We start from the raw sequence: 19,275 nt of genomic DNA on the forward strand, positions 1-19,275 counted from the left end.
CAATTTTTTTCTGTTGTAGCCGGTATTTTTAGCTTTTTGTATAATAACTTAACAGGATGAAAGAATTCGAAAAATAATTTGATATGAGACATGTTGTAACAAATCATGCTTGATCATGTATGTTTGTACTAACTCAACCCTCTATTTATCTTTAAAAAGGTATATCTTTGCAACAACTAAAATGCAACAAGCATAAAAATAAACATATCCATGGATTGTTTATATAATATCAAAACGCGTCATGTAAAAGAATTTTTCTCCCTTTTTATTAATCGATGAAGATGTATAACCTATTTTGGAATCGAAGCATTATACCACATGATCTTTGAACTGCGCATGCCCACAAAATTTGTCATTGTTTCACTGCGTTCGTATAAAATCAAGGAGTTTTGCGTAAAGCCACTTAAATACTAAGAGCTATCTTCTGGAAGGGGGAAGATAGTAAGGGACACAACATAACATCAAAAATAACATACACACATACTGAGCACTTGAGAACAAGCTGCTGGCCAGCTACCGTCCTATACATAAGAATAGCATAAGAATACACAACCCTTTGGAACAAGAAAAAGAAGAATAAAGTCGAGAAATATTTAATGGTATTAATTTAACGAAAAAACAGAAACAGGAACAATGAAGATTAGTATATTTTTATTAGTGGCATTGGTTATACAATGTTTTGCAAACGAATCAGTTCCACGTTATTTCCGGCGCGGTGATTTTTATCCCCGGAAAGGAGAACGTGACTACCGTCGATCGGAGGTGAAGTCAAGTGGCGCAATCCGTGATATTATCCGTCGTAACTCACCGCGTTTCCGTAAAGTGTTGGTTCGTAACACAAATAACGAGATTGTTTACGCGAACGAAGATTGTCGTTTGATGACGTCACGAGCGAAAAGCAAACTTGATGTTTTGGGCAGTTTAGTGCGCACGCGTATGGGACAACAATTGCGCGTCGAGAAATCGTGGACGGATAATGTCGATCGAAATGATTACTCTTCACTACATTACGAGGGTAAGCAGGCTTTTTGAAGCATGATCATGTTTTTTCACGCCTGCTCTTTTGGCGTCTAGGAGTCTATATATGTTCAATAAAGTAGACTTGCTCGTATCATTCTTTCAAAATTTTCTAGTTATTAGATCGGGTAAAGTAAAGCTATGATTACTCAGGCTTTCAGCGGGTTTGTAAAATAAATTAGAAATGCTACAAGGTATAATAAGGCTACTTCTTTGTAAAAAAAAACTACTAGATTACAATGAAGCACATATCATTGTTAGCGATACTGAGTAATCGAAACTCGAGCGTAGGTGTAGCGGAAACCTCATTTTTATCTTTCTGAAGCAAGACCAAAATGACTGAAACGTCAAAACTGATTCTTGCCATATTATTAATACATTTAAAAATTTTGTCCTACTCCCATGATTTTGCATCGGACATGCAACTTGAAGCTTCTTAGAAGTGTCCCTCTTCTTCGAACGATTATAAACTTTTCACAGCACTCAATTGCGAGTCACTTTTCAAGGTTTTATTTACTTTGGGAAACACTAGAGTCAGTAAAAAATAAAATTTGCGAAATAACCGCACCGGAAAGGTTATTAAAACACGCTCGTGGAAAGCTCGAGGTTACTGAAGTGAAGGCTATAAGTGAAAAATGCCCAAGTCGAAAATCAAAATCATGACGCTGCGGGTCCCGGTCGTGAAGGTCTTTAAAGGAAAACTACCCCTTTGCTTCGAAAGTTTTATTCATTTTTTTTATAAATGTTTCTTTTATAGGTTTCTTTTTACCAGGCTCGGAACCCAGTTAAGGATCCTTATACTCTAAGAAAACATGTTAAGGTTAAAACTCAAAAAGCTTTCACAGCTTGTTGGCTACTTACTTTAAACGAGGAATGGCGATCTTTTTTCGATATAGTTTTTTTTCTCAAAAAAACGTCACAAACAAAACCTTCTACGTGACCAATATATTATTTGGCAGCAAATTTCTTTTATTTGAGAAGGTAAGAAAAAGACTCCTTTCAATCATCTTTAATCTTTAATCATCTTTTAAACCAACTTATTTACGTTGGTTTTGAGATAAAAATTTTGACTTTGTGGGCTCTCACGGGAATGTTTATGTCGGGCTTAAAAATATGTGAGAGAATAAAAATCCTTTTTTAGGGTAAAAAAAATTTATTTTCATAAGATTGCAACCAAAGTTTACAAGGCCAACAACCTTATAATAGTCTATTCAAAACCCGGGGGGTATTCGATTTCTAAACGACGGCATGTGCTGCCAAAAAATTCACTTTCAAAATCGGACCGTTACAGTGCAGCTCTTGAGCAGTGAAAAGGTGCATTTTACCTAATGTTTCTCACCCTTACAGTGTAGTTTGATTGCATATCTTACTTTGCTAAAGCCACCTGAAAAAGAGCCTGAGATAACGTGCAAAAGAAATCAAAATGGGTGCGAGTCAAAACTATAAAGATACATCAGGTTTTTACTGTCAAACTTAGGATTCAACAATCCCCAAACACACCCTTACAGTGTATCTAGCTAAAAGAAGACCCTTGTACCTTGTAGTGCACTCTATCAAAAGTACACCCTTACAGTCCATTTCGAAAAACCTACCCTAAAGGGCGGACCATGCCGTGGGTCGGACCATATGAGTGCTTTCCCCAGGATTCACAACAAATTAGAAATTTGATCGTTGACTAAAACCTTGTCTACCTTTATGATGTGCAAGATCACTTGAAAAGTGGAGAGGCGGTTATTATATTTGGCTCTTTTTCTGTAAGGACTGCGAAAACCACAACCATGCCAATAGCTTAGGGAGACAATGAGTTTCCTGTGTGGAACTAATTCACATTACGGTAAATTCTTTGCTTTGGGTTTCTGAAATTAATTCGTCGATTGGGACTTACTTCAAACTCAATAGTCATTTTTCATAATCATCAGTACAATCTTTTCTGCTAGCTGCTAAAAAATGTTATGTTTCTTTTGTGTAGCCCAGTCCTCCTTGGCTGATAACTTTATCATCTTCACATTCTAAGTAAAGACCACGAAGAAAAATTTGTTTTCAAAATTTTCAAATTTGATTACGAAAACAAATAGAAAAGCAAGAGAATTCGTCAGGGATTCAATGTTATTTATTAACTGAATAAAAAGTCAAACAAGGATATAAGGTATTACACCCTATAACATCAAACATTGAAAACATGAAATATCAAAACTTATTACCTGTTTATTTTTGTTTTGTTTGTTTGAGGGGATCGTGAGGGATGAAATTTCGAGATCCGTTCAAACGTGTTCTACAGTTATTTTTCTACTACCTTTTTTATCGTTTACATAATATCTTAAAGCGGTATCGAAAAGTTAAACCTTTTTATTGACGGTTTTCGACACCATAATTTTAATCCTAATGACTTCTCGATGATCAAGTATTTAGCGAAATATGGTGAAAAATAGAAAAATAGCCAATAGTTCACGCCGTGCTTGTCTTTCAAAATATCGCTCCCTTCCCCAAATAAGTTTGACTATAAGTGCGGTCAAAAATACTTTTTACGAATTGTTTAGGTTAGCGGAATTTTGTTTTGTCACGTTCTTAATGTTTCCTCCGGTGACCTTAACTCTTATCTTGTTTATCCATTTTCGTAATTCTGTGCCATAATGGCGAAACTATACAAAATCATTTGATCAATAATATACAGTATCTGCTGACACAATGAAAATTATGAAACTGTATCACTGTTTACTTTCCATGGAACAAGTTATTTCATGAATTCAAGGGACTGCAAAAACAGTTATTTTATTACAAAATGTTTACAAAATGTTATACTTACTCTATGGTTGCACTCGGATCCCAAAAAAGCTTGTTTAAAAGTTATCCACTCTTTTCCCTTTATGTTCAGTTGACCAAACCACCTGATGAAAAGTCACACAACCACAATACGTACAGTTGACTCTCGCTAATTCGAACTCGAACTGTAAATATAATTTGTTCGAAATGTAGAGATATTCGAATTAAAGAAAGAATTTTACGTAGGTTTCTTTTTGATAGGGACTGAGAATTAGTTCGAATTATGAAAAGATTCGAATAATAGAAGTTCGAATTAGGGAGAGTCTACTGAATGCAAATTCCACTTAATAGAGTCTCAAATGCGGATACTCATTCCCAAACACGCAAGCGAGCTGATTGCACTCTAGAGAGATAAAATCTTCACATTCAAGTTATTTTTATTTCTTCTTTCTCTTCAGGTCGTGCTTTCAAAGTGCGTCTTCAAAGTGGTCAAACGAATCGATTGAGTGATTTGATGAAAACGGCCATCACAGCTGGTTTTGATTGGGTGTATTATGAAGATGATTCTTTCATCCACATCTCCGTTGTTCCTGACGGTATGTTGAATCTCAACCTCGTCCCCGTGTATCCCAGGCTTTATTTATGTTACTGATTTACGCTAGAGAATTATCTAGCTGATAATACGCAGAGAACGAAGTTGTTGAATCTTACTATTTGGTCTAGCATACGAATTTGGTACGCCTCTTGGACAATGCTGTAATTTTGAACTTCTGTTCAGAATTAAAGAGCTGGTTTCAACAATAGAACGAACCTATCCATTTAAATCAAATTAGATCTTTTTCTCATGCGGTGGCGAATTACCTTTAGCTTAGCGGACCATTCTCTTTCTTTCTTTCCCTTTCTATTGATACTGCTTCTCATTATTAATTCATTTCCCCTGTTTCAGTTTGTCAAACCAAATTGGATTTGGCAATCGTTGTGGATACATCAGGCAGTGTTGGTTATAACAACTTCAAAAAGATCCAAGAATTCTTAAAGAACTTGGTTGATTTCTTCAATATTGGTCAAAGCGAAACTCACATCGCTCTTATTTCTTACTCATGGTCGGTAAGTGAAAGCTTTCTTAGAGTTTTAAGGGAGAGGTTTCATGGTTGGCGGAGAAGCGAAATCAAGCCTTTTTCGAACGGAGTAGTGGACTTCGACGACAATCTGGATACAATTTTGGAAATTTGGTTCTTTGTCGGAGACGGAAAACCCTAGTTTTACATGGACTACTGTAAGATCAAGAAAATAAAATTCTAACAAAATGTAACTATCCAAGCGATTTTTCAATTAGATTACAAAAGATCTTCTTTTCGAGAATCTCGAAACTCTTTGGCAAATAAATGTAGGACTTTCTCCATTTTCCAATCCAACATTTTCGGGCATTGTTAAAAATGACTTTAATATTACCTGCATACCTTCTTGTACTCATCCCTTACAGGTACGCGTAGAGTTCCGATTGACACAACATTACAGCAAATACGGATTAAAAGATGCCATCAACCGTATGTGGTATCAAGGCTCAAGCACTCGAACTGGAGATGCCTTGATGACGTTAAAGAATGACGTCTTCACCACGGCCAGAGGAATGCGAGCTGATAAAAGTATACCCAAGGCGAGTATTTCCTTTTTGGTCTCAGTACCAGTTGAGGAGAGTATTCTTTTAGCCATAATTATTATAAGGAAACGAAGACTCTTCGTCGTAAACTTTGAACTCCCTCAGGTAAACTGTTCAAAAGGGAAGTCATATTCCTTATATATCGAATTAAATCTACTTTGAATTTTGGTGAGTTGAAAATGTTATAAAGTCTTTCTTTAGCCAAAAATTCCAATAATTCTTTCGTGATATTACGTGAAACCCCAAGTACAGATACGGTATCACCCCTGGTTTCTTTAATATTGAAGTTTCCATTACTCGAACTTACACGAGGAACTCAGTCAGCCAACTTGTTCCAATCGTGGAGGTTCGAATTATAGAGACTCCACTATAGGATTTAGACTCGACTCAGCAAATTCTTTATCTCTAGAGAATCCATTTAATTTAAATTTCTTCCTACTCCACCAACAGATCGGTATCCTTATGACGGATGGTAAATCGAACGGTGGAGGGAGATCAGTATACGATGCAGCACAACAACTGAAAAATGTTGGAATCAACATGTTTGTTATCGGTGTCACCAACAAGTGAGTTGACTTTCAATAATACACATTTTTTTATAAGAACAATTTTATAAGAACACGAGGCTCAAGTTGTCAAAAATTTCTAATTTCAGAAATGTCTGAGGAAATGCTGATTAAAAGCCCCTTTTCTATAAATAAGTTAAGAACAGTCCAGCCACAACCAAAATTTACTAGTTCTTATAAAAACTTGAAAAGCTTACACTCATCTTACGTAAATTGTGCAGGTTTCACTCTTGGTTAAGGCTCGATATATTTTGATTTATTATCGAAATGTTCGTTATAGCTTTCAACTAATTAACAAAAAGTGTGTTAAAGGTTTTATTTTTACATAAGTGTTCCCGTTTCATATCAGACACATATTTCATATCGGGACAGTGTCTGCCTATTGTTCTATTATGCTGATATAAACAAAAAATATTTTCCTTTTCCTCTTTCTGACCAAACTTGCTCCACATCCGTGTCAATCCAATGTGAAAAAGCTTGTGAATTAAAGTTGATGAGTAAGCAAACGATATCACTCATATTTAAAAACAAAACCTTTAATTTCGATACTTGGAATATATGTTTTATGCATGTCTCTTGATGAAAACTCTAAACTGTTTTCACTCATCTTTAATTCACATCTCTGTTTTCTTCTACCCTTCTTCAGCGTGAACCGAAACGAGATCAATGCGATCGCTTCACCGCCCGTCAATGAGCATTACTTCGCCATCAACGGGTTCAACGACCTATCCAGCTTCGTCGATCAGATCAGTGCAAAGTCTTGCGACGGTAAACATCATTCATCAAGATGGTTTGAAGTCTTTCGCCATTTTTATATTCGGGCATGTTTCCTGCATAGAATTCATCCTATTGTTGAGGATTTTGCTTGTAGTAGTGAGGTTCGGTACTGAATCGGCAGTACTAAGTCGTATTTCTAGAAGGGAAAACTAAACGTATAACATCTCAATTTATAATTTGCTTATTTTCACGACTTTTTATGATTTTCCTTTACTGACAGAGGGTGCTCAAATCAACACGTGTGAGAATGCCGTTACACAAGTCGAAGGAGGATCATTCAAATATTTCCGCGTTCAACTCAAACCGACCGTTGAAAGAGTTTCCGTTGAAGTCATCGATCGATCAGGTACACATTAGGAAACCTGTCTCCCTCTATTCTTTATAAGAACCAGTATAATTTTTTTGCTGACGATCAGCTGTTTGGCTCGTTGTGCCTTAAATTGTTCTTAGCATCAAAATTGAGGTATTTTACCCAGCTGGCACACAACGTTGTTTTAACGTTCATCTAACGTTATATGGACGTTGTGAGCGTTAGATTAACGTTGAAACAACGTCGTGTGCCAGCTGGGTAGGCTCTGTATCTGATGTCTAAGGTTGATTCTTAAAAATTATTTTTAATTTTTATTAACTTGGAGGCTCATTGTCAAAATTCCCAAAAGTGTATTTTATTACTCAAAATGTAGATGTTTTCTCATCATGGATTGAGAATTAGATTTTACCAAAAAACTCGAATAAGCTAATCAATGAGAATCAGATTCGTCTCCGTGCAACCTCTCTAATGAGAAAACTTGGTGGCATGATTTCTTTTTGAATTTACGATTTTCATTTCCATAGGAAAATCATTCTTATACACTTCATTGGTGGTGCAAAACCCTGGACCATTATCTGAACGAGATGTCTTAAAGAACACACAACAACAATCACCGAGAACCATATCTGTTCAATTGCCAAGAGGAAGACAAAATGTAAGTAGTTTGTCACCATCATCGCTTTTGAATATTTTTATTTTCATGCCTCCTTCTTTTAGAAATTAATTTTCTTAATAAATTTGTAAACTTACTTGACTTAAGTGCATAATCCCAAAATTCTGTTGTCTAATATGATTGCCCTAGTAAGGCATGAAACTTGAAGTAATGTACTGTTTTTAACTTCGAAATATTGAAATTCATAATATTTTTACCAAGGTGTTTGCCTCTGGTTATTGAAATGGACTATAGCAAAATTCTTCATCTTAAGTTTTTAACTCGATCTTCTGCTCCCACAGTGCTCAATAATCTTTCTAAACATCCTAAAATTTCGTCATAGGGTTAAGCAACAAAAATAGAACCATCAAAAATTCGGTTCCTTTTACCGTTATATCTAAGCCCTCTCATTTCAATTTTTATAGCTTCTCTACATCGCAGTACAAGGTCAGGAAGATAACAACCAGTTCGAGTTGAGTATTTGGGATTCCTTGTTCCCCAAGGATCGTGAAGTGGTCACAGTCAAAGAGAATCAAAACCCACCTATCAACGTCAAACAAGTACAAACTAAGCCGACCGGTGACAGGTAAAAACATTCTAGAAACTTGTAAGCCATTCATTTTCATAGAACAATGGCTGTCGTGTCTTCCCAGTTGGCACACAACGTTTTTTCGTTTTTGACCTTCACAGCGTCCATATAACGTTAGATGAAGTTTGAAACAACGTTGTGTGCCAGCCGGGGTGTTGGTTGGTTGTAATCAACACCCCCAGTAAATTTTATATGATTCGAACTTTGAGGGAAGAAGATCAATTTTAAGATGTTAAAGGTCAAGAGTATACAATCAACGTTCTCTTATTCGATACGCTCCATTATTCGGTGAAAATTCAATTGAAAACCTCCTTGAAAGTCGAATTAGAGAACGTCAGCTGTAAATACAATACAAAATTAAGTATTTGGGCAGTGTAATCGAGTGTTATAAATCTATCGATCTATAATATTTACATTGTTCCCTCCAACAGATTCCGGTATTCCATCAAAGCTGGTGCTCAAGGTCATTTCCGCATTAACCAAGACAACGGACAAATTACAACAACAGCTCGTTTGGACCGAGAAAATATCGCAAAATACCAACTGTCTATTGTGGCTCAAGACATCAATGAAAAGTGTCATAAAGGTTTCATTTTCTTTTCTATCTTCTCCTATAGTCCAATTATGTCACATTTCCTGACCATGTCCTCAATTTAAACAGATGGCCTCAATACAACGACTTCAGGCTCAACTCTGGTTACCCTAAACCCTTTTGGTGCAAAAATTTGATATGTCTTTATTTTCATTAATTATTTCTCCCTTATTCAGGTTTGATGGTTTTGGAAGTTGAGGTTGGTGATGAAAATGATCACAGTCCAAAGTTTGAACGTTCGTACGTTGAAAGTGTTCGAGAAGATGCTCCCTCAAGTCAATGGATCGTCCAGGTGAGTGAATTTGGAAAGGTGTACATTGAAACAAAAACGAATATTTTGATGACAAAACTCTACCAAGTGCATATTCTCCTGACCTAGTCGTTGTACGATTCGAAGAATTCTTTAGTTGTATTAAATTCACGTTATTATTTTGATATGCCAGAGTGATAATTTGATAATTTTTTTTTCAAGGTCAAAGCAACAGACAAAGATGCTGGATTGAACGCGAAAATTGTTTACGAAATCAGTGGACCAGCACAAGACCGTAGTGTGTTCCGTATTGAAAGAGACACCGGTATCGTCCGAACCAATCAAAAATTAGATTACGAAACTAAGCGAAAATACGTTCTCACACTGACTGCATATGATTCCGGAAGTCCCCGAAAATCTGGAACAACCACGTTGACCATCAACGTTCAAGATGTCAATGAAGCACCTTATTTCACTGGATGCGGAGCTGCTGGATCATGTTCTCATCAGCTGAAGGAAGAAATGGATCCAGGTATTCTTCAAAATCCAAAATGAGATTTTCAATCTACAAAGCCCCTTGAAAGTCCTTTGTTAAACTTTTAAAATCTTAAGTAAAGATATGACAATTTGAAATATTTAAAGAATGGTTTTTCACTATTATAAACTATTACTTGCAGAAGTAAGAAGGAATCTACAGGGAAATTATCTGAAATCATCTCACTATCTATCCCTTAAAGTAGGTTTAGGGTATATATTCAATCCGCATAGTTAAATTGTAAATCAGGGTTGAATAGGATGGAAATGCATATGCTCTACCAACCAAACCTCATACAGTTGACTTTCGGGAGTTCATAAGCTCACTGCTGACATTTGTTCGTTTTTTTTCTTTGTTTCCAGGACAACGAATCATGACAATGACAGCTCAAGATCCTGACGTCATCGCTAACTGTCAACTCACTTTCTCCATTACATCCATGGATCGTCAGTATTTCCAAATCGGGAAAACATCGGGATTAATTACAACCAAAACGAAACTCGATCGAGAAGTCAAAGAAGATTACGTTTTGGATGTAGTCGTTCAAGATTGTGACAAAAACCCACTTTCTGCTAAAACAACTGTTAGAGTGACAGCCCTTGATATCAATGATAATAAGCCAAAGTTTCCATACGGCTCACCTTTGAGGTTGAACGTTCGCGAAGATTTTGCAATCAATAAAAATATTCATCAATTCAGAGCCACAGGTATGTGTTTTTGAAGCTCTCTAACCATCCATATCTACTTGGAGTTCTTTTTTTTTTTTGCTGTGTAAAACTCAATTTATCTGGACGTCTTTTCACATACTTAAGTGCCGTCAACAGTATAACAGTTTCAAAAGAAATGAGCTCTGTTCAATCAACAATGGTTGAAGACGAAAATCGGTAGAGACCATTGAGAAGAAAAATACCGTACCATCCATGGTGTGTCACAACTTTTTTATATTTTCTTTGTTCCAGACGCTGACAAAGGGATCAATGCAGAGATCGAGTACTTCATCTCAAGCAACAAAGGAAGCCCTCAATTTGTCGTCAACCGTAACAATGGACAACTCACTTTACAAACGCAACTTGATCGTGAACAACAAGATACTTTAGAATTTGAAGTCACTGCAAAAGACAAAGGTATACAGTTCACTCCCGTTTATTCGATCTCGAATTAGAGAAAGATTCGCATTATGGAGAATATTATAGACGACTTTTCAGCTGAGGGAACCAATGTTTTAGTTCGAATTACAGAAAGATTCGACTAATAGAAATTCGAATAACAGAGGGTTGACTGTAAATAAATTTTCCACTTCTGAAATTTACATGATCGAGGTATTTCCAAACATCCTACATCATATGATATAATATGAATGATTTTCCATTTTTCGCGATTTAAATGAGTTCTAGATTACGTAATATGTCAAACAGATGGCACTTTTCGTACCTGTGTGACAGTAACAGTCCTGTTGCGATTAATAGTTCGGTTATCTACCGATACTAAAGCCCACCCAGATCTCTAGAAAACAAATTGCAATTCTTTAGGTACACCATCATTGGAAGGACAGATCAGGGTCATTGTGACAGTTGATGACGTCAATGATAACACACCAAAATTCCAAGGAACCAATCAAGCGCAAGTAGCGGAAAATGTTTCGCCAAACACACAAGTGATGACTGTACTAGCTACTGATGCGGATGCTGGTCAGTGTAGTTTTTCTCCTGCTTTTCTTTGTTATTAGCGAGTTTTTGTATTCGAGATAAATCGACGGGGACGGTATAAAGCAAAGGGGCCGAAGTCGCCGTCCACTTTGCTCGACGACGGTAAAAACACCAAAATATCGTCGTCTGTTTAGGTGGGCAAAGGCGTTATAGAGCCGTACATCAACTATCGACTTTGTTTCGTATCGATCTCACTTACCGTTGCCCTCGATATCCTCCGATACATAAACTCGGTATTACTTCAACGGATAACAAGTCCGAATTCGTGATATTCGTGATATTCATGACGTAATGTTTTATACGCAAGCAACCACGATAGCCCGGGCATTTTCCACTAGTTTTATTCTTTAGATTCAAAATAAGTGAAAAACATCCGGTTTTTTTGGATACATCCGTACACGTCATAAATTTCACGAATTGTTTGAAATTATTAAAAGTTTAGGAGGGTTTTCAAATTGCAATTTATTGCATCAGCTACTGACTTCGAAGTGTATAATCAACCTGCCTTCAATTATATGCTTAGCTCGATATACTTTGCTAAAGAATGGCTAAAATGGCTGATGTTTTTATAAGGGACGTGAAAAGAATTATAAAGAGTAGAAGTGTTAACTATTTTAAAGCATGACAAAAACTCTAGCTGTCATGTCTTACCATACCTCTAAACATCTCATAGGTTTCAACGCGAAGATCCAATACAGCATCACAGGCGGGAACACAGGTTCAATGTTCAAGATTGACGCCAACTCTGGTATCATCAGAACCAACAATATCCCTGACAGGTAGAAACACTTTCGTTGATGAATGTGACAATCATTTAACAAGTTCTACATCGTATACACTTCATGATCTTCAAAGGTTTTGTTTTTGAATAAAAGTGATATCGTTTGCTTGATTGTCAATTTTAATTTACAAGCTATCTGATATTGAATTGACACGTGTGTGTAGCAAGATTGGTCAGAAAGAGGAAAAGAAGAATATTTTTTGCTTATATCATCACATTATAACAATAGGCAGACACAGTCCTGATATGAAATATATGTCTTATATAAAACTGGAGCCATCAAAATTGCACTTTTCGTATTAAAAAAAGACGAATAAAATGTTACATGAAGTCTAACCTTACATCCAATAGATGCAATTTGGTTGTGTTATTTGATCACTGATTTCTTCATTTTGATGTTTAGAGAAACCTTGGACACCTACAATTTACGAATCCGTGCCAAAGATCTCGGTCGTCCATCACTGGAAGACACCAAAACATACACCATTCGTATTACAGACATGAACGATAACAATCCGGTATTCAACCCTTCAAGCTACACCAAAGAAGTTGCCGAAAACACACCAACCAACACTGAAGTCCTGAAGGTACGTTTACAAGGAATCTCAATTTTGGAAAATTTTCTCCGGCCATGTCTTTGGTTATTTTGAAATGACAAAGTAATATCATCGTAGGTACCTCTTAAGCTTTTAATATGAATGACGAAAAGGAGATGAGTGAGATATTCCTTTCAATAACTTCATAGTTAACCGTCATCTTTTAATTCTCTCAGGTACAAGCCACTGATCGTGATATTGATGTCAACGCCCAGATAGAATACTTCCTTGAAGCAGGTTAGTTTCGTTGGAACAATCAAATTATTTTCATCTTCTTGATTGGTCAAGTTACTCCAACTTACACTTATTCAGTAGCGTAGACAAGAGGGATGTAGAATTTTTGAAGGAGAGAGAATTTTATGACACAGTAATTACCCTTTCATATTATCAATAGATAACTACATTGTCATAAAAATCTGCTTTTCTACGCAAATTTTGCGCCCTCTGGTCTACGCTACTGCTGATTTACTTACACAAAGCCGGTGCATGACGTTAAAGTTCGTCAGAAATAAGGATCATCAGTTCTTCTATTCTGAACTCGAAGATTTTACCCTCCATCCAAAAAGCCTCTTTGAGATTCTCTTATCCATTTAGATTATACCCCTTTAAAAGATAACTAACTTCAAACTTTGCCGGGTTTGCAAATGTTTTCTATAATAACCTTTCATAATATAATTTTCGTCGCATTAATTTGTTTTCTTCATTCTTACAGGTCATAACAACGACTTCAAGATCAACAAAGCTACTGGTTCAATCCAAGTAGCGCGTCCCTTGCAATTCGGTGCAAAGAATTATTACAGATTTAGAGTGAGAGCCACTGATAAAGGAACACCCAGTCTCTCTGGTTACGCTACTGTTACATTCAATATCAAAGGTTTGTTGGAAAGAATTTGAAATCTTTTTAGATATTTTTATTTCCATAGTTTTTGATGTCTTCTTGCCATTTAAATGCTTTTCACGAATGCGCGCATTTGCCCTGTGATTTGAATACACGGAACTGACGCGCATTATGATCGATGGCCAAGTGGTCAAAGGCGTCGGCGTCTTAATTAAACCAGGGGTTCGCGGTTCGAATCACCGCTCCTTCCAATGTTCTGTTCAATTCATAGATAGCCGAGCCGGCTGGCCGTGGACCCCGCGAAAACAATCGAAAGACTGCCTAAAAGTCCTAGATTACTGGGCTATCCACGTTAAAAAAATATCGATTCTATGATTATAAGTGTAGTTGTTTTAGTCAATTTTCTTCACTATAATATTTTATCCAGATCCCTAAATGTTCAGTCTCACATTAATAAAACCTTGGTTTTCGTATTATTCTCTTTCCTTCAGACACAAACGACCACAAGCCAAAGTTCGAACGCGCTGTATACACAGCCTCCATCAACGAGAACGTCCCACGAAATACCAAGCTCATCCAAGTCAAAGCTACCGACGCTGATAGTGGACCAAGCGGCCAATTAGTGTATTCGATCATTTCACAAGATCGCGAAAACCATTTCTACATCGACTCCAACACAGGTGATTTGTTGTGTGCTATTTGTGATAGAGTCTTAATTGCGAATCACGGATTCTCTCTAAATTTCGACTATTTCCATTGCTTAATATGTAGTCCCATTCACAGACCACTATTTACTTACTATGTAGAAACTTTTTTGTTAGATGATGAGCAGAAGCCTCAAGTAGAAGGTTTTCAGATACTATATGATAACTCTATCGTTTTTCTTGCCATTGTTTGTTTTACATTATAAACAGTACTTGTCGAGAATGAGGATTCTAATTTTCAGGAAGAAAAGACACTTTTTTATTCTGCTACTGGCAGTTTCATGCCACTAAAAGTCTAAATTTTCTATGAGCAATGGGGGAGCCATTATGGATTTTTTTGGATGGGGGCTCGAGAGTTACGTGACCGTAAAATAATTTTGTTTATATTATCGTTCATATAGGCGATATCTACACTCGAGGGAATATTGACTACGAGCGTAAGACCTCTTACACTATTCAAGTTAAAGCCACTGACCGTGGAAACCCACCTCAAAGTGGGTCAGCTACCATCAATGTGGGTGTCAATGATTTAAACGATAACACGCCGACCTTTACAAGCAGCTTCATTAATGTCCGAGAAGGTTTTGCATTGAATACGGCCATTACTAAAATCCAAGGTAAAGAACATTCAACTTAATATGTTTTGACAAGAAAACAATATCTTTATGGTATATGGTATGGTATATGAGTTACTTATAAATTGGCTTGGTGCTTGAACAAATGCAAAAAAAAAAAAAATGGATATTACTAAGAATTTAAATTCAATTCAATTCAATTCAATTCAAAAATGATTTATTTGCCTGCATAATTTAAACTAAAATTTACAATATGTGAAAGCAAAAGGCCTAATATATAAGCAAGACTAAATATATAAATCACATTTCTACCTATAGCAGATACTGCACAGTAACTCTGGTAACTCTATGATTTTATTCGTGTTATTTGTCTGCCAGTAGTTGTTGCCAGTATACTTCTAGTCAAGAATTCTTTCGCAAGCCCTTTTAAACAACTTGCTGAATTTTCTGTACAGGTCAAGATGACGATGGTTCTGCACCCAACAATCAATTCGCCTTCTCCATGGAAACTAAAAAAATGCCATTCTCAATTAGTAAAGATGGTACCCTGACACTGAATACACCATTAGACCGAGAAACAAAAGATTCATATTCGTTTGTCGTCCGTATCACCGACAAAGGAACGAACCCAAAGTCGTTAACGAGTACTGGCACGATCAACGTCCAAGTCTTAGACGACAACGATAATACTCCCGATTTCGGAAAAAAATCATTTACTTGTTCAATCCCTGAGAATTCACCAAAGAACACGCACGTTTGTTATACCCGCGCGACCGATCGTGATATCGGAGAGAACGCGCGCATCACTTATTCCATCACAGGAGGAGAAAACAAATTCTCTGTTGATGATGTGAGATTTATTTATTTTTCTTTGTGAATTCTTTAAAAGCCATTGACCAATCTCTTACGTCGATTGTTACATTTTTTTTCAATAAGAGTAATGAATATGCAGGGATGGTAGTATGTGACCAAGGTTAAGATTTGGGGTGGCTAAATATGTCGTTCTTTATTAGTCAGATCTGTTGGTCTGGAAACGTTACATGAACAGTCTCTTGATTAACCTGAGTTAGAAACCCTTGTCACTTTTGACTTTTTTTGGTTTGAAAAAAACTTCAATTTATTCATTTATTCATTCATTCATTTGTTTATTCATTCATACTTTTAGTCAAAGGGAGCGATCAAAGCGAAAGTGTCATTGGATCGTGAACAGAAGGACACTTACACTGTCGAAATCACTGCTCGTGATAATGGAACTCCTTCACTCAGTAAGTTGACGCTTTATTTGTAACTAGCTTCACCTGAAGAAAGAGTTGGCTACCAGGTTCAACTTTCTTCATGTTGGTGGTTCCTTCTAACGTATTGGGTTATTCTTTAAAAATATATTCGATGAGCAGAAGCCTTATATATCGTACTATATTGAAGTTTCCCGAACAAAATTTATCTCTGGTTGCAGCAATAACTCCAAACTTTGGAATGTTTTAAAGCTTTGTGCGTTTTTTAATAGGAACGTCTAAAACTTTCGAAGCCTTTTTCTTGATATTTTGATCATCAAAGGCTAACTTAAGTGTTGGAAATAAGATGAGACGAGATTCATTGTTTCTGACATTGGTGTAAGAAAATATTTGGATTAAAAAAAGGCCTGTAAACTTTGCAATCCTTCATCAAATGACAAGATTTTTCGATCAACATTTTCTTCAAGGTGAACTATATTGCTTAATACTTTCCTCCAAAATTCTCCAGCGACTTTTTGTCTACAAATTGGGTCTGAAATTGTGTGTGCTTATACATAACTTTTTATTTTCTGGCTGGAGAAAATATCTTTTCAAAACAAAATTTAATGGATGACAAAATTAAACGCAAACTTATTTCGTGGAGCTAAATTTTATTTTATTCTCCTATATTAGAAGGCTAGAAATCTTCGATGCTGATAGTAAGAATGTTCAGAGCAAACTTGAGTTCTACTAAAAAGTCGTATTTCTTCGGGCGAGCCTAGAATTTCTTTTGATTTATTACATAAAAGAAATCAAAAGACTTTAACGACCAATTACCGACAAATTCATCTCCTGTCTTTCTTTATACCTCTATGCTCTTATAAAAACGTGTGTTCATCTTGTTTATATGTCTTTGACTCTTTGATTCTTCAAGAAATCGATAGTGCAAACTTTGACCAAACTTTTTTTGGGCGTGGTCGAATAATAGCGTGCTAGAGTGATAGCGTGCTCGTCTCCTGACCGAATGGTTGTTGGTTCGAGTCCCATGCAAACCGACCACGTAGCAAGGTCACCTCTCGCAACACTCCAGGAGACGGTTCGGACCACACGAAGAATCAAGCCTCAGGGTGGATGAATCGTTAGATTAAAAAAAAATTCTTTTTTTCACTAGGCTCAAAAGTGACAGTCACCATCCAAGTCAAAGATGTCAACGACAATAAACCTCTCTTCAAAGGTGCTCCCTACAAACTCAACGTCCAAGAAGAACAATCCGATAACATCAAAATCGGGGAATTCGAAGCAACTGATCGGGATATCAATGAGAATGCTAGGTTGACTTTCACGATCATGTCGGGTCATATGTTCGGGAACAGAAGAATGTAGGTTTATTATTTATTTACAAGCGATTCTTTCTTTGGAAGTGTTTTTCTGTCTCATAGCGTGATTCTAAACTTTGTCTTTTCAAACCCGTCTATTATGATTTTGAAATGAAATTTTACAGGGCCGCTGACCCCGCCCTTCTTGATAGTGTAAAAAAAAAAAGGTTTGACCTTGCCCGTCGTTGTCGACTCCCAAAATGACAGTTACCTTTGTGTGTAAAACGAATACGATACTTGTTAATGTTTTTTGCAACCCTCTGTTCATGTTCTACCCCCGTCTTCGTCATTGTCAGGTTCACTATGGCAACCGAAAATGGAAAAGGTGTTTTACGAGCCAATCAGTTGGATCGTGAAGTTCGTGACAAATATGTGCTCAGAATCCGCGTCGAAGATGCCGGCAAACCTCAATTGTCGTCGGAAACGACCGTCACTGTGACTGTTCAAGACATTAACGATAACAGCCCCATTTTATCGGAAAGCACATATCGGGGGAAAGTCAAAGAAAATGTTGGTCGAAACACTTTGGTCGTTAAAGTAAGTTGATTAAGACCATACTTTAAAACTTAAAAGAATGAAGTAGTTCATTTGTAACAAAAGGGAAGATTTATGATTGTAACTTCGACTGTTGATTCGCTACTGCGTTATTTTAATCCTTCTGCTTTTACGGTAACATTCTGCTTGAAATCGGCAGAATGCAATATAATCCGAATCTCTCGTGTATTGCTAATCGCCCTTAGTCAGATAAGATATAGTTTTGTAGGTGTTTAACTTGTACAATGATGCTTTGAAACCCTTTCTTACATCAGATCCAAGCAACAGATAAGGACATTGGGAAGAACGCAGAAATTGCTTACACCATCACGGGAGGTCAAAACCAAGATCATTTTAACCTCAATGTAGACAACGGCGAATTGAGAACTGCTAAAGGATTGGATTACGAGACCATTAAACAATACACTTTCAATGTGAAAGCACAAGACAAAGGAAACCCTACTCGTCAAGGAACTGCGACAGTGAGTTTTTCTTCTTGATCTTGTGTTACTTGCATACTGTGCAAACTCCCTTCTTCCATGTTCCTTGGTGACTTCCCTCTGAACCGAAAAAGTGATATAAGTATATTTTTAAGATATTGTGAATTAGTGCAACGGCAAGGTCGAGCACTCAATGCTAAAAAACATTTCAGCTTTAGTTCTACAGCCTTCTCTACAGTTATCTAAAAGCTAAACTTCAATTACTCAATAACTCAATATCTCGTTGTATTTAAGATCATTGTTGACATTGAGAACGTTGACGACAATGCACCAAAATTCAAAGACATTAAGAAATTAGAAGTTCCCGAAGATATCGGTATCAATCAACCCATTGTGAAAGTAGAAGCCACTGACCAAGATCAATCCACAATCACTTACTCCATCTCTGGTGGTAATCAAGAAGATAAGTTCAAGATCGATTCAAAAACTGGTAAGGGTGGATATTTAGTGAGGTTAAGGCGGTAAAGCTAGTAAAGCTAGTGAATTTCAATTAATCTTGTTTCCCATTTTAACTAGCCTATTACAGAAATACTTGATTTCTTCACATAGTTTGGACTTTTCACTTGATGACCTCTCCTCTCTAACTAACGTTTTAAACTTCTAGCTTTTCTCCAACCTTGTTATAAATAAAAACACAATTATCTTTCTAGGCAGTTTCAAGATTTCCATAGCAAAAACAGTGAAGCCAAATTTTGAATCTTGTGGCGATCGCTTGATCATTTAAATAACACGATCATTTTTTTATT

The 19,275-nt window shown here is 36.5% G+C and overlaps 1 protein-coding gene across 1 annotated transcript in view; it reads left to right on the forward strand.

Annotated features, from left to right (window-relative positions):
* The first annotated feature begins 383 nt into the window (after nucleotides 1-383).
* LOC136824767 (protocadherin Fat 4-like) overlaps nucleotides 384-19,275 on the forward strand; it is a 30,108-nt gene continuing 11,216 nt past the window's right edge. Inside the window, exons 1-27 of the mRNA XM_067080740.1 lie at nucleotides 384-1,015; nucleotides 4,236-4,373; nucleotides 4,724-4,884; nucleotides 5,261-5,434; nucleotides 5,888-6,003; nucleotides 6,650-6,771; nucleotides 7,001-7,126; nucleotides 7,615-7,745; nucleotides 8,168-8,328; nucleotides 8,763-8,917; nucleotides 9,100-9,215; nucleotides 9,396-9,705; nucleotides 10,071-10,415; nucleotides 10,668-10,832; nucleotides 11,238-11,396; nucleotides 12,088-12,193; nucleotides 12,599-12,782; nucleotides 12,968-13,028; nucleotides 13,504-13,665; nucleotides 14,121-14,309; nucleotides 14,735-14,950; nucleotides 15,364-15,758; nucleotides 16,074-16,173; nucleotides 17,291-17,498; nucleotides 17,792-18,032; nucleotides 18,305-18,511; nucleotides 18,764-18,959. Coding sequence (XP_066936841.1) covers nucleotides 634-1,015; nucleotides 4,236-4,373; nucleotides 4,724-4,884; nucleotides 5,261-5,434; nucleotides 5,888-6,003; nucleotides 6,650-6,771; nucleotides 7,001-7,126; nucleotides 7,615-7,745; nucleotides 8,168-8,328; nucleotides 8,763-8,917; nucleotides 9,100-9,215; nucleotides 9,396-9,705; nucleotides 10,071-10,415; nucleotides 10,668-10,832; nucleotides 11,238-11,396; nucleotides 12,088-12,193; nucleotides 12,599-12,782; nucleotides 12,968-13,028; nucleotides 13,504-13,665; nucleotides 14,121-14,309; nucleotides 14,735-14,950; nucleotides 15,364-15,758; nucleotides 16,074-16,173; nucleotides 17,291-17,498; nucleotides 17,792-18,032; nucleotides 18,305-18,511; nucleotides 18,764-18,959 — 5,026 coding nt within the window. The 5' untranslated portion in view covers nucleotides 384-633. The remainder of the gene's footprint in view (nucleotides 1,016-4,235; nucleotides 4,374-4,723; nucleotides 4,885-5,260; nucleotides 5,435-5,887; nucleotides 6,004-6,649; nucleotides 6,772-7,000; nucleotides 7,127-7,614; nucleotides 7,746-8,167; nucleotides 8,329-8,762; nucleotides 8,918-9,099; nucleotides 9,216-9,395; nucleotides 9,706-10,070; nucleotides 10,416-10,667; nucleotides 10,833-11,237; nucleotides 11,397-12,087; nucleotides 12,194-12,598; nucleotides 12,783-12,967; nucleotides 13,029-13,503; nucleotides 13,666-14,120; nucleotides 14,310-14,734; nucleotides 14,951-15,363; nucleotides 15,759-16,073; nucleotides 16,174-17,290; nucleotides 17,499-17,791; nucleotides 18,033-18,304; nucleotides 18,512-18,763; nucleotides 18,960-19,275) is intronic.

This window comes from Clytia hemisphaerica, unplaced genomic scaffold (assembly GCF_902728285.1).
Source record: "Clytia hemisphaerica strain Z4C2 unplaced genomic scaffold, Clytia hemisphaerica genome assembly, whole genome shotgun sequence".
NCBI classification, from domain to species: domain Eukaryota; kingdom Metazoa; phylum Cnidaria; class Hydrozoa; order Leptothecata; family Clytiidae; genus Clytia; species Clytia hemisphaerica.